General features: G+C 41.6%; 1 protein-coding gene across 3 annotated transcripts in view; it reads left to right on the top strand.

Moving 5' to 3' along the window:
- The window catches only part of SLC66A2 (solute carrier family 66 member 2), a 73579-nt gene that overhangs the window by 12305 nt on the left and 47879 nt on the right, over window positions 1-13395 (top strand). For 2 of the 3 annotated variants that reach the window (XM_062618084.1, XM_062618082.1), the window contains exons 2-3: window positions 696-1050; window positions 10790-10923. In XM_062618084.1, coding sequence (XP_062474068.1) covers window positions 848-1050; window positions 10790-10923 — 337 coding nt within the window. In that variant the 5' untranslated portion in view covers window positions 696-847. Of the gene's footprint in view, window positions 1-143; window positions 254-695; window positions 1051-10789; window positions 10924-13395 lie in introns of those variants that run through there. The other variant, XM_062618083.1, reaches the window with a different exon arrangement.

The following is a 13395-nucleotide window of genomic DNA, read 5'->3' as shown; positions in this document are numbered from 1 at the left end:
GCCCGGGTAGCGGCGGCGGGGCCGGCACCGTGCCCGGTCACCAGTGCTCCGCTAGCCCCACAGCCCGCGCCCGCAGCCACCGGCAGCGTCGCGCGCGCGCGCCGAATCGACGGGGCGGCCCCGTCACTCATTGGCGGATGGGATGGCTGGTCATTGTGGCGTCACGGACCGCCCGGGGCCCGCCGCCGCCGGTCCGTCGCCCCTAGTTGAGGACCGGTGGTGGGCGGAGGGGGCATGGCGGTGGCCGGAGCAGGTGGGGAGGCGGGCGCGGCGGTGCCGGGCGTGTGCGTTCGAGTGGCTCCGGTTGAGCGGTGCGCGGCGGGGAGCCCCCGGCGGGCTGTGGAGGGAGGCCCCCTCAGAGAAACGCCTGGCAGCCGGTTAGGGGCGGGCGTGTGTGCGCGTCGGCGGACGGGGCGTGTGTCCGTGCCCACCTCAACCCGGCCGTTGGCGGAGGTCGCCTCAGCGGCGGGGCGGGGGCGGCTGTCGTGCCCGAGCCGTAGCAGAGCCGGGGTTCCCCTGTGGGGAGCTCGGGTGAGGGCGGGAGCGTCTCGGCAGGTTGGGCGACAGAGCAGAGGTGTCCCCGGCCCGCCCGTGGCAGGGCGGTGGTCGGGGTGCGGTAGTGCCGTGCTGTTGGCGGGGAGCGGCTGGAGCAGCCCCGCGGTCGAGCCAGGCTCACGCCCCGTTCCTTTCCCCAGGTGCCGGCCCTGCGAGAGAGGGCGCAGACATGGTGCCGCATCCCGCCCGGGAGCCCGCCCGTGGCTAAAGCCGACCTCCGCCGGGGAACTGCAGCGGGAGGCGAGCCTTCAGCGTGACACCCCCCGGGGCAGCCTCCCCGCTTCCTCCCGCCATGGAGGCGGGTGGCTTGGAGTGGCTGCTGGTCCCAATGCAGCAGCTGGTGTCGTGGGGTGCTGCGGGGGCCATGGTGTTCGGCGGCGTGGTGCCCTACATTCCCCAGTACAGAGACATCCGCCGGACACAGAACGTTGAGGGTTTCTCCACCTACGTCTGCCTAGTGCTACTGGTCGCAAACATTTTGCGGATACTTTTTTGGTAAGTTGGTTTTGTGTGTGTCTGTCTGTTGGTCCTAAAGGTTCTTGCTTGCTAGTTACAAAGCTTTGAATTGCAGTATTTGGGGAAATAATGTGGTTTACGTGCTTTGACCGTGCTCTTGAAGATCAAAATACTGTCCATACATAAGTGGATGAATCTGTGTTGGATAAAATAACCTGGTCTTAAGAGTCCTGTCTGTTACCCTTGCCAGATTTGATTATTAGTGCTTTGATTGCAAGATGTAACTTTTTAATTTGTTGATAAAGAAGATTATTCTTAATCAGTTTTTTTTTTTTTTCCTTGCTGACTGTATTTGATATTTCCTTTGCCTTTCCCGCTCTGTTCTCAGAATGAGGACCCTGGTCCTGCACATTTGTTGTAGCATCTAGTTGGTATTAACGTCGCTGTGATATTTGCCATATGTCCTTGCATTTTCCCTGATGCCACCTGGCTTCAGAGGGGGTTCACTTCTAAATCTCCTTGCGTAACTACAAAAGGAAATATCCATTATTTGATAAGCAGGCAAAAAGTGGGCTATCTTTCAGAGTAATCCTTTTTGTTTTTAAAACCACTTTCAATATTTAAAAGCAAGTTTGCTTCCGTATTTAGGTCTTGTGCTGCTGGGCAAAGAAAATGTTATTGGGGGCATGACTTCCATGAATTAATTTTATTAACTTATATTCCTCATTACTTCTCATAGTATAGATGCTACAACACTGGGAATGTACTTGAAAAAAGAGATAAAATGGTCTGGGAAATTACTGCAACTAAGGACAGTTACTCTAAGACTTTTTTGACTACAAAATACTGTGTTGCAGTCCACAGAGAACTGATAGGTACAGGCTATGTCATTTTGTTGGTTTCCACTTTCTTTTTAAAGCTCCTCTGATTCTTTAAGTATAAGTTGCTTCCTGGATTCTTCCGCAGCAAAATGTAACATATAAGTCCTGTGCTGGAGGGGAGAGAACGGGATCTCCACCGCTGGCAGTCAAACTGAGGAGTCATAGCTAGATCAGAGCTCCTTGTTGTATTGAATTTATGTTTTCCTGGGGAGAAGTGTATGAAGCAGCTGTTGGAGAAAGCAGAGAGCAGAAGGGAAGTAGGGGAACTGGCTTGGGGAGGAGAAGCAAAAAGCCCGACTTAACAATTTGAGGAACAGATATTGTCTATTTTCTGTTTCACTGGAGGTAGTTGAAATATACAAATGATTTGTATCTGAACAGAGCTGCTGATGGTTTCTAGGTAACCCAGGCGACTACATCTCTGAAATGAGGATTGGACTGTTGAAGAACTGAAAGGTCTTTAATTTGAATTAACTTTAAGTGTATGTAATTAAGAGATGAGCAAAAGAATAAATACTATGAGTAATGAAAAGTTAAAATTTATGTTAACGTTAAAAGATTTGTCATTTTTTTTGCAATAGAACTGAGTTATATTGATAGGATTATGTGTTTTGTTTTGTTTTTTTTCTGGTGTGTTTAGTGGAGTATTTAAGCCACATAATAGTATCACTCTCTGAGGCATACTCTCTGTAGGGTCTGGTCATCTTGGAGCTCGGTGATGGGATAGAATGGGTTGATGCAGCATGTGCACAGAGGGGTAGTGTGGAAGGTGTGCTGCTGGCTTGTGATACAGCCGTTTCAATGGGGAAATGTTGCAGGTAGGGGCCTGCAGAACTTTTATTTCTGTACTTACAATGAATTGTCTCTTTCTATTGAACTGGAAGATCTAAGACTTGTATAATGATAATTCAGTGTTCCTTGAGAGAGAATAGTTTGTTTCTTTACTTAAAAAGATTAGGCATCCCTATAAACACCAGTAAGTCATGAAAACAGCAGCTAAGGGTGGGTGTTATCCTTGGGCGTATGGATGATTAAGGGAAAATAGCAGAGCAAGAGCCTCTGATTTCTGTGAACATGATTAGAATGCATTCATGAGCATATTGGCAGTTCAATTTTTGTGTTCGCTCTTTAATGTCACCTATGGCTGATGACATCCGGGGCACAGCACTTTAGATAATTTGACAAAAACAGCAGAATGATTTTAATTGTCTATGTAATATTCAGTGGAAGAAATTGGAAGTTTTTACTTTTAATGATTGTTTATTAAATAATATGATCCATTCTTGTGCTGGAACAGAACAGTCCTACAGGTAATTTTGTTTGTGTACAATTTTTCTGCAGTCTGACTTCTGAAGTACCAGTTGATAACACCACTTCTCCTTTCATTTAGCAAACCAGTCCAGACCTTAATCAAAGTCTGTCATCTGAAAACTTTACTGAAATATAGCTGCTGTTTTCAATTGGTTTATTTGTTTCTCTTCATTATCCCTGGTTATTAAGTGTATGAATTATGCCAGATTCATCCCCCCAGACTTCCCTCCACCCTGATCCAAAAATAAGTACTTAAAGTGGCAGGCTTTAAAAACTTTCATGTTCTAATAGTGTTCTTTTTCAGGCCTTAATTATTTCCTGTAGCTTGGTGCTTTTTTTTTTTTTTTTTTTTTTTTTTTGTAATGGTTTGGTTTTGTCTTTTTTTTTTTTTTACTTCAGAGAATTTCTATAATTTGTTTCTGTTGTTACTTCCAGATTTTCCATGAATCTCATAAATTCTTGTGGAATGTTAGTATTTCAGATCCAAGATCCATAGGCAACAGGAACAGACAGTTGCCTTTTATGCCATGGTTTTCATTCCTGAGTAGTGCCAGTCTTGCTGTATCTCTGTCACTCCTAACAGATGCAGGCCTAGCTTTCCCAAATGGCCCTATTGTACTTTGTTCACCTCAGTTATGGGGGTAATTCCCTCATTTCCTATTTGTGAATTGTCAGATTCCATATGTTACTACACCTGTTCATAGTTATCTCGGGGGTGTGTGTGTGTGTGTGTGTGTGTGTGTATTTATTTATTTTAATGTCCTGTTTTGCACTGGGTGAAGTTTGACCTTTCATCTCCCCTCCAAATAGAGTATTTGCTATCTAATCTTCTTGGCATGTTTTATGTGTCAGTAATGTTGCAGCTGGTGTATTGCGCTGTGACAGTAACCAAATAAACAAGAGATCAAGGATAACAGTCCTGTTTCATTACCTGTTTTCACAAATTTTCTTCTTCCAATTAATTTGTCTGCAATGGTAAGCCATCTTTTAAAGTCAAGAGGATTCAGTGCAATGCCTCTGCTCCTTGTCTTCCACCTAATGCCTTAGTTTCAGGGTGTGCTCAAAGAACTTCTGTTTACTGGCAATGACAGTGACACGTTATCTATTAAATAATTTTTTCATGCTCCTCTGTTACACAATGTCTCAAAAGTATCATCTTTAAAGAGAGATTTCTGCTTTTGCTAATGTGTGTTGCTGTGTTCCAACAATGAGTTATATGCCAGAATTTTGTGGAAAAGTAGTGGGAGTGCACTGGTCTGCAAGAATGAAAACTGCATATGGATAGCAATGGGCATGATTCCACTTTGCTTTGTTTATGCATGCAAGACTTTTGTTTAGAAAAAAGAAAGTAGAAGCTTGACTGCAAACTTGTAGCTCAGTGTGTTGCTTGTGTGTGAAGTCTTTGGTCCTTTTAAAGAGGAGTCTGGAAAAAAACTAGTTTAAAAAGTAGACTGTGTTCACAGCATCACACAATGAGGTTTCCACTTAGCAGTGTGAAAAGTAGATTTTGTGCTATGAGTAGACTTGATATTACATTAACTTCATTTTTTAGTAATAATTTATTGTTATATTTTTATGTAACACTTCAAAGCAGCATTTATTTTGGGGTGCCAGTGTAGCTGCTTGTCATGAGTTATGGTTGGTATTATCTGATTCTTTGTTCTAGTCCTGCCCCTGTCAGTACTGCTTCTCCTGTCTGTCTTCTCCAGACCCCATAGGTCATTGTTTCTTGCTCTCCACTCATTTCAGTTTCTGGGTTGGTGAGCCTAGAGAAGGTTTGCTGTGGGTAAAGCAAAAGAGGCAGTGCAGAGCTCAACACTTTCGTAGTTCTGATACTTATGAAGATGTCTGGCATGCTCTGGAAAATCTGATATAAATTGTTTCCTTTCTGCATTTTTAATAGAACACTTCATTACCATTTTTGTTAGGCAGTGTCTTACTGTACTTGCTAGAGTCGGCTCTGATTTCTTGTTTAAGACTGGTTACTAAAATATCCAAGGGATACTTGGATACAGTCTTAATGATGAGGTGGCTTTTGAGGTGGTTGATCACCTTGGATAAGCTGTCCTAGGCTGTTTTGAAGCTGTGGGCTGGCTTCAAAGCCTACTGTGGCATTTGAACTCAGCTGTGATCAAGACAGACATACCTTCTTGGTTCATGTGGCCTGCAGTCTGACAGCTGACTAGCTTTGCATTGTCATGGTTGGGAACAGGAACAAGAAGGCGGGTGAGAGTTGTGTAATCAGTTGGGGGTGGAGGATGCAGAAAAACTTACTTGTGAGTTCTCCCTCTCCCTTATATTTTTAATACAGAGCTTATGGTGAGATAAATTGTGATGTCTTTTAATATTAAAATCAGAATACCTAGAGGAAAGGGAACTGCAGATTTCTTAGAAGTCAGCAGTAGGCATTTTTACATGTAACTTGAGTAAGTTCAGCCAAAAGTATTTAGACTCTCTTCAGTTCCCAGAGGTTTTTTTCAGTTTTGCAGTCCATAAAATGTTTTATGTAGTAGTATAATACGGTTTGTATATTTTCCAGGAATATTCTTTCCAAAGTTTTTGAGATGCAATTCTGCGGGCCTAAACCTCATACAGCAATGTCATAGAAATCCAAACAACAGAAAATAAAGTGGTGCAATTTTGGAGTTGTTCTCATAAAACAGTTGGCTTAAGACAAACTGGAAACAAGTTCTGACTGTCAGGGAAAAGATACAAACTATGGAGTGTATTATTTTTGGACAAAGGTAACCCTCTACCCATTACACTTCAGTTCACCTGAAACAAAATGGGCTATGAAAACTGAAATGTTAGTAGAACTCAGAGCTCTCAGTGCCAGAGGCAGTGGAATAAGCTTCTTGTTCTGAGTAGAAGTTTACTGAGACAAGTATGCAGCTGAAGTTAATTTATAGGAAAATGATAGATTTGCTGTTGTCTGGGGTAGATACCTACGTATTTATTTTTCTGTAAAACCTGCAGTCCTACCTGGGGATCAGGTCCCTGCTGTCAGGTGTTTCTTTGGCTTCAGAGAATGGGCCAGTGGTATCTGTTTTTAGAACTTCCTGTGGGAAGGAGAAACTTTTGCTTTTAAGACTCCTGTCACTAAAATAAATCTTGCCAGCTTTCACCATGTGAGGAAGGTGGGATGATGCTATAAACCAAGCTGACAGAATGACTACAACTTTGAAAGATTAGATTACATATGGTCTGCTGGTGGAATCTTGCTCAGATATTGAGAGCAAAAGTGTTATGCAATTCCTCCTCCTTTTTATAAATGCCAGTGAACAAGGATAAAATACACTGCTCTTTTGTAAAGCTGTAAAGTAGGATTTTGTATGCCAAGTGAGAAGCTTGTTTTGGATGCTCCATAAAGTCCTGGCAGTTTATGTGTCAAGTAGAAACTTGTATCATAAGATCCTGTTGTAAAACTAGTTTGTTCCTTGTTCTTCTTGCTGATTAAGTTCTGTAATTTTAATGGGCTGTCTTTCAAGACAGCTGCCATGCTGCTACCTTGGGCTATTATGTCATGGCCCTGGTGGTGTGTGCAGTATCCTGCATGCATTCTATGTTGCCTTAGAATCTGTAACTTCCCAAAGAGCTGGAAAAGTTGACCTAGGTCAGTGAGGCCTATAGCAACTTCAGAGGTTTCCACTTTTGCAGTGAGTGGAACGGTGTCTCTGACATCCAGGAGTGTAGGTGAGGGAGATGGTGATGAAGTTGCACCAACAGCAGTCAGTTTCTTTCCAGAGGTGTCTCAGATGAGCAGTCCTTTCATGTTCAGTCTAGATTGGGCTTCTTTTGCACAATTGTCATTTGCTGTTTTGAGGAGGCCCAGGACTGGAATAGCAGGGTTACTGCAATGGGATTGAATCATACTGATGAAATGATGTAGTTTTCTCAATGACGAGTTAGTCTCTGCTCTGACTTGAATGTTTACTTCTGTTTATCACCCTGAATGTGCATTAGTCATTTTAAGGCTGCTGAAATACTAATAAAATATAAATCCCCCCCATTATTTGCACATTAGAGTTCTTTTGTTTTTACAGTATTAAATAAACAGTGAAAAAACCTCTTTGTCTCTTTGTAGTCAGACATATGAAGTCTGAGTTTGCTGAATACTCCATATGTCACTGTTAATTTTAAGTGAACTTCTTTATTGTAGTTGTGGGTGAAAATGTGGAATAATGATGGTGAGCCCCTCATTCCAGGACTTCAGAGTTCTTTTCCACAAGCCTGTTCTAATATCCTAAGGCTCTTCCATCTTTTATAATGTACTTTAAAGTTCCTACTCTCCCGGCTCCTGCTTAGGCAAAGATAGGAGAAACATCTGCAAGGCAGAAGCTAAACAGAACGTGGAACAGCATGCTCTTCCTGCAGGGCTTGCATCTTAGAGTGCTCCTAGCTCAGGATGGCTTGAGGAGTCTTAAACTGGATTAGTGTTGCTTTGACAGGCCCTAATATCAATGCAAAGTAGAGTAAGCAGCTTGGAGTGGTGTTTGTTGCCGTGATCCTGAGCAAAATGAGTGTACTGGCTTTACTTTTAAAGCTTCAAGAATGCGACTGTAGTTCTTGATGCTGGTATTCTTCTCAGTCTTGTTGCACAGGTCATCTCCTGTTTGCTCTCTGCCTGTTGGTTTCTATGGCAGCTGTTTGATTTCCTGTAGACGTGACCTAGCTTAGAGGGTCTTGTTACCTGCAAGACTCGGTTCTGGGGAGGTGTATTTCATGTGAGTATGTTTTGTTGTGTAATCTTTATTGTCTTTGGCTGGAGGGTTGTAAAAATATTTAGGTGTTGTGCATTGTTTGAAGACCCTATAAGGATTTTGAGATTAACAGTTTACCTCTCATGTGTTGTGAATTTTGTTTTACTATTTTTTTATTTTTTTTTTTTTTAACTTTTCAGTTTTTAAGACAATCTGTAGCAATACTTCCAGTCTTGTTTCCGGTAAGGCTGTGGTGATGGCAAATTGTTATGATCAGACAGCAGGTGGCCATACTTAGGTGTGTTTGTAGTGGGTGGCTTTTAATACTGCAAGCAATACTTCTGTGAGTCACCCATTACTGAATTGCAAGTAATCTCATCAGCAGGGAGAAATTAACCTTGCAGTGACCTGTGGCTGGATTTACCATCATAACAGCTTCTAGCTTACTGTGCTGTTAGCTCAGCACATCTTATATACATGACTATCTTTTTACATGCAAATGTATTTGTAATTGGAGATGTTTTTTCTGAACCTGATGTAAACAGTTTTAAGTGCTCTGTAGTTCTGGGTAAGTCTTTCCCACATTTGTTTTCCTTATTCCCTGAATAAAAGGCAAATATAGGAGAAGTGAATTCCAGTAGTTCAGGGAAAGCTGGCCACAGTCAGCAACGCGGGCTGAATGAGCTTTGGGATCATGGGCATAGGCTAGTCTAGGCCAAATTTTCATTCTTCTCCCCTGCATTTTCCTAGTAGAGTGAAAGCCTTATCCAGAGTGAGCTCTGCCTCTGATTACATGCAGCAGTCATGCTCTTTATTCTCTTCTTCATAGGGTCTTCTGTTTTTTTTTAGTAGGTCTCATGTGGCCTGCAACAAATCCATTGATGGTAGAAAGAAGGAGGGACTACAGTACATGGAACTGCTATTCTTCCTGTAGGTTCTGGTTGTGCCTTTGACAGTGGTGTGGAGGCTGAAGGTGTCATACTTTTCCTTAGCTGTATCCCATTAGGCAGGAAATACTTGACTCTTTTCATTGTTGTGGGCTGCTTGGATGTTCTGCACAGGAGGATTTCCAAGGAAGCTAGTCAGGGGCTTTCCAGTCTCTCTCCTATTTTCCTTAGTAGTTGACTCATAACAAGAAATCTCTCTGGTGAAATGGCTATAGTGAAAATGCAGTATTGTGTGAGAATGCAATGGTGAACCTAATTGGTTTTTACTGCTGTGTAGCTCTACCATGAAAGTAGCCCAAGCTCAAGAAATTATATTTTGCCAGGGTGCTATAAACCAGGAACTGTCAAGAGGACGGCAGTGGTTGCCATGCCTGCGAAGCAGCATGGTGTAGTTGGAGAATGGCCTTGATAACAGTGCTGTGAGGAAGTTTAGAAAGCCTGTGCCTCACAATGTAGGCTGAAGGAGTTGGGGAGCATAGCGATGCGTTTTCAGCAAATCCCTTCCTCAACAAAGAATCATAGAATAATTAGGGTTGGAAAGCACCTTAAAATCATCTAGTTCCAACCCCTCTGCTGTGGGCTGGGACACCTTATGCTAAATCATATCACCGAAGGCCTCATCCAGCCTGGTCTTGAACACCGCCAAGGATGGAGCATTCACAACCTCCCTGGGCAAACTATTCCAGTGCTTCACCACCCTAACAGGAAAGAGTTTCCTCCTTATATCCAATCTAAACTTCCTCTGTTTAAGTTTTAACCCGTTACCCCTTGTCCTTTCACTACAGTCTCTAATGAAGAGTCCCTCCCCAGCATCCCTATAGGCTCCCTTCAGGTACTGGAAGGCTGCTATGAGGTCTCCACGCTGCCTTCTCTGTCTTCAAGGTATAAAATCTGGCTGAACTGAGCACAGAGAAGCAGCTCACCATGATATGCATGCAGCAAATCTAGTACACTTTGAGGACTGCACATGAAATACTTCCATCCTTTACCTTTAATGCGCGTACTGGATGTGTCTGGTGCAGATTGCTGAGCTTTCAAGTAATGCAGAAAGAGGAGCTCGGAGCATCACTGGTCTTCACTGAAGAGTCTTACTTTCTTGTGACAGAACCTTGTGCAATCACATAAGGGTAAGCTCTTCAATCAAGATTGGCCACAAACCAAGTTCACCTTCCTGTTTTATGTGCAAGAAGGGCTCAGTAATTCCCACCTGCTCACATTATAAGCATCCTCTGTGAGCAAGCAGAAATTGCACTGGGGGAGGGCACGAGAGAACAAATGATGTATCTTCAGTTCCCACATACTTTAGGCTTCCCCCAGCTGTGGTCCAAATCAGACACAAGTTTATTAATTGATTGGTGAGTTTTGCAGACCTGATCTTTCCACTCTGTAGGAATATTTTATATTAAACCTAGCAAGCTAATAGCTGTGAGTATTTATTTCTTTATAGGGCAAGTGCTATTGTTTTTATGACTTCATCTTAAAATGAAAAATTAAGAAAGGTAAGTTTTGCATAGAAGTCCTTGTGAAATATACAGAGTGTGTATGTGGAGAGGACGTAACTGGTATTAATGCAACATAACTGGTCTCTCTGTACTGTCTTGACCAATCAATGAATCTGATTCTCCAAAATAATAGGTTTGCTGCTAGCTTTGGAAATAAAGACTTAAGCTTCTGGTTTCAGAATTTCTGGGATCAGTCCACAGAGATGTTGTAATAAAGTTCTCAGATAGTCCTGTCAAGGGGAGTATGACCCTGAGCTACTTACTGTATGTGCATCTAGATTGGGTTGGTAACTTTCTCTTCCTCAACCTTTCATACCTGTTACTGTTAGGATTTCCTTTTTCAGGTGCTTAGGGTCAAAGAATGAAAGTAACTGAGTACAACGCTTGTCATTTTTGAGACGTTTTATATATTTTCTTTTCCTTCTTATTTTTTTCAGGTTTGGAAGGCATTTTGAATCCCCTCTGTTGTGGCAAAGCATTATAATGATCATTACTATGTTACTGATGCTGAAACTGTGCACTGAAGTACGCGTGTCCAATGAGCTAAACATAAAACGCCGCTCTTTTGCAGGTTAGTGACGGGAACTGTCTTTTTGCAGGATAAATGCTTTTGAAAGCATGGTGCACTGTTACTTTGGATAAAAATTCTCTCTGAATTGCAGTCCAGTCTCCTCTCTTGATAATTCGGTGTAGCACTTCCTGAACTTCTTTTTTGAAACTGCTTTTTGAGGGCTAAATATGTAAAGCTGTAATTTTATTTCAGATGGGTCTTGGCTCAGTCTAGAAATCAGAGTTCTCCTTAATATTTCACACCATGTCCTGAATATAGAGCTGGCTGTTATGCCATTGTGGTAGCCTGGATTTTTTTATGTTGTTGTTTTTTGTGTTTTGGGTTTTTGTTTGTTTTGTTTTGTGTTTTTTTTTTTTTAAGATCTTGGCCAGAATAGGAAGTTATTTTCTTCACCTGTACTTTGTACTAAGTTCTTGGGTATGATCATACACTATTACCTGAAATTTTATTTTGCATGCAAATACTTGCTTTTGTACATAATTTAATTTTTACTTACAGAGTTATTTGCTTCCAAAATAGGAGGTGCTATCATATCATGATTGCCAAACTATGTCTTTTTGTATACTGTTTCTTTGGGCTTTAGTGTGGGATTAGTTTGGGGGTTTACGGGAATTTTCATGTGTTTTTTTAATTTTGGTTATTTGTTAATTTTTAGGCATTGATAATTCCAGTTGGGGCCAGAGTAGAATTCCTTGTTTGATGTTCAAGCTTTGTGGAATCTCTCTGCTTTTTTTCTTTTTCCCAGATAAAAAATGCAAGAGGAGTAGTTTTTGTGTTTCTCCTTGTTTACTTTGACTTAGCATTTTACGTTACAGCTTATTAACAACAAGAAGAGAATTAATGCTGTCAGCTTTTTGTCAGTTGTTTTGCCAATAGGGATGGATAATTTATTCTCTCCATCTGTTCTCTTCCCTCACTCCCTAATAATTGAGGGTCTGATCCAGTTCCAGATATCCACAGCCATCATTAGAAGGCAGTAGCTACTGGCTCTGCAGTACGGTAATTTATGTAATAGCTAGGGAAGCAACTTTAATTCCTGCTCATTTTGTATTGTGAAACTATTCAGGTAAGTGAATTCATGTGGAATGGGAGCTGGACTCCAGCTCCCAGACACAAGCTGTGGCATTCACAGTGGTTCTTGGTCTGCCAGGATGAATGACTTCCAGCTAGACTTAGCAGTAGTTAAAATCCAGAATGCATTTGGGAGGGGCATGTATGCTTTCTCCCTCCTTTGCTCTCTATGCTAGCATTTTCTGAAGGGGCAGAAAGGTTTCTCTGTTTGCCTTTTCTGAGGGGATATGATCTTCGTGCACATTTACACACACAGTCTTGCAGGCTCTTTTGGTAACCTTTGAACAGAAAGGGAGGCTATTCAGTTTAGTATGTAGCCCTATTTAAATAACTCTCCCTGAAAGACATACAGTCTCCTTAAAGGATAATCAGTCTTTTTGTTACCAGGTAATGGAAAGTTCTCAAGGTTGCATTAAGCCATTTGACCCCTTTCTTTTTCCTGAAACTCAGTTTATATGTTTAATTAGCTAGAGAGACTGATTTTACTTACTTAGGGACCTTTATTATTTGTTTTTATTGAAATGCTTGCCTCCTCCCACAAACTTTGAGAGCAACTAAAGTCTTCTTACTTGTGATTGTTATTTTTTTTTTTCTTTTTACTTAAGGCCAGCTGTAGCACGATGGCTCAGAATAAGTATATCAATGTGTACAAAGCTCCTTTTTAAGACAGACAGAAAGATAGATTTGTGTTTTAAGCACAATATGAGTAGGAGTGAGATCGATGTTTCTAATCCTATACTAATCTTATCTCCCGATTTTTATGGTGATCTATGCAAGCTGATAAGTCTGTGTACTTAACTTTCTTTCCTCATAGCTTGCTGGGGTAGTGAGAAGTTATGTTTGAGGTCAGTGTTTTTGATTAACCTTGCAGAATTCTGAGGGGAAGGTGCACTATTTCTGTATGTAATATAGTTTATTATTTCTCACATGGCTAGTCTTCAGTTTAAACATTTTTCTTCTTTAATTTTTATCCTACCTCTGAATGTTTCTTCAAAATAATCCAAAATATTTAGAAAATGAGTAGAATATTTCAGTGGAAGGGGGCTTGCTGGTTTCTTGCATTACTATTAAATGTGATATTTCCCCTCTACTCTGTTAGTATATGTCTACCAGTGTGTTTTGAATTATGTGGGAATTGCCTTTTTTCTCCTGTTTTTATTATTCTCACAGTTAAGGTCCCTTTAGTAATAACTAGTTCAGAAGGAACCTACTTAAAACTTCTTGAAGCATTAAGGAGCAGTCTTTCCTAATCCTGACAAGCTTGTTCTATGTTCTCTAGCCTGTTTTGTGCTCCTTCTTCCCCCCTCCTTTTTTTTTTAGTCTGGCAGTGAAAGCAAGTTGAAAGTGGCAGAGCTCATCTTGTGCTACTCTGACTTTTTGTTCTGGATACATAAACTTTAT

Source organism: Pezoporus occidentalis, unplaced genomic scaffold (genome assembly GCF_034315485.1).
Source record: "Pezoporus occidentalis ecotype Australia unplaced genomic scaffold, CSIRO_AGI_Poc_V1 ctg2, whole genome shotgun sequence".
NCBI lineage: Eukaryota > Metazoa > Chordata > Aves > Psittaciformes > Psittacidae > Pezoporus > Pezoporus occidentalis.
Note: the sequence above shows the minus strand (reverse complement) of the source record. Positions and strands in the feature narration are given on the sequence as shown.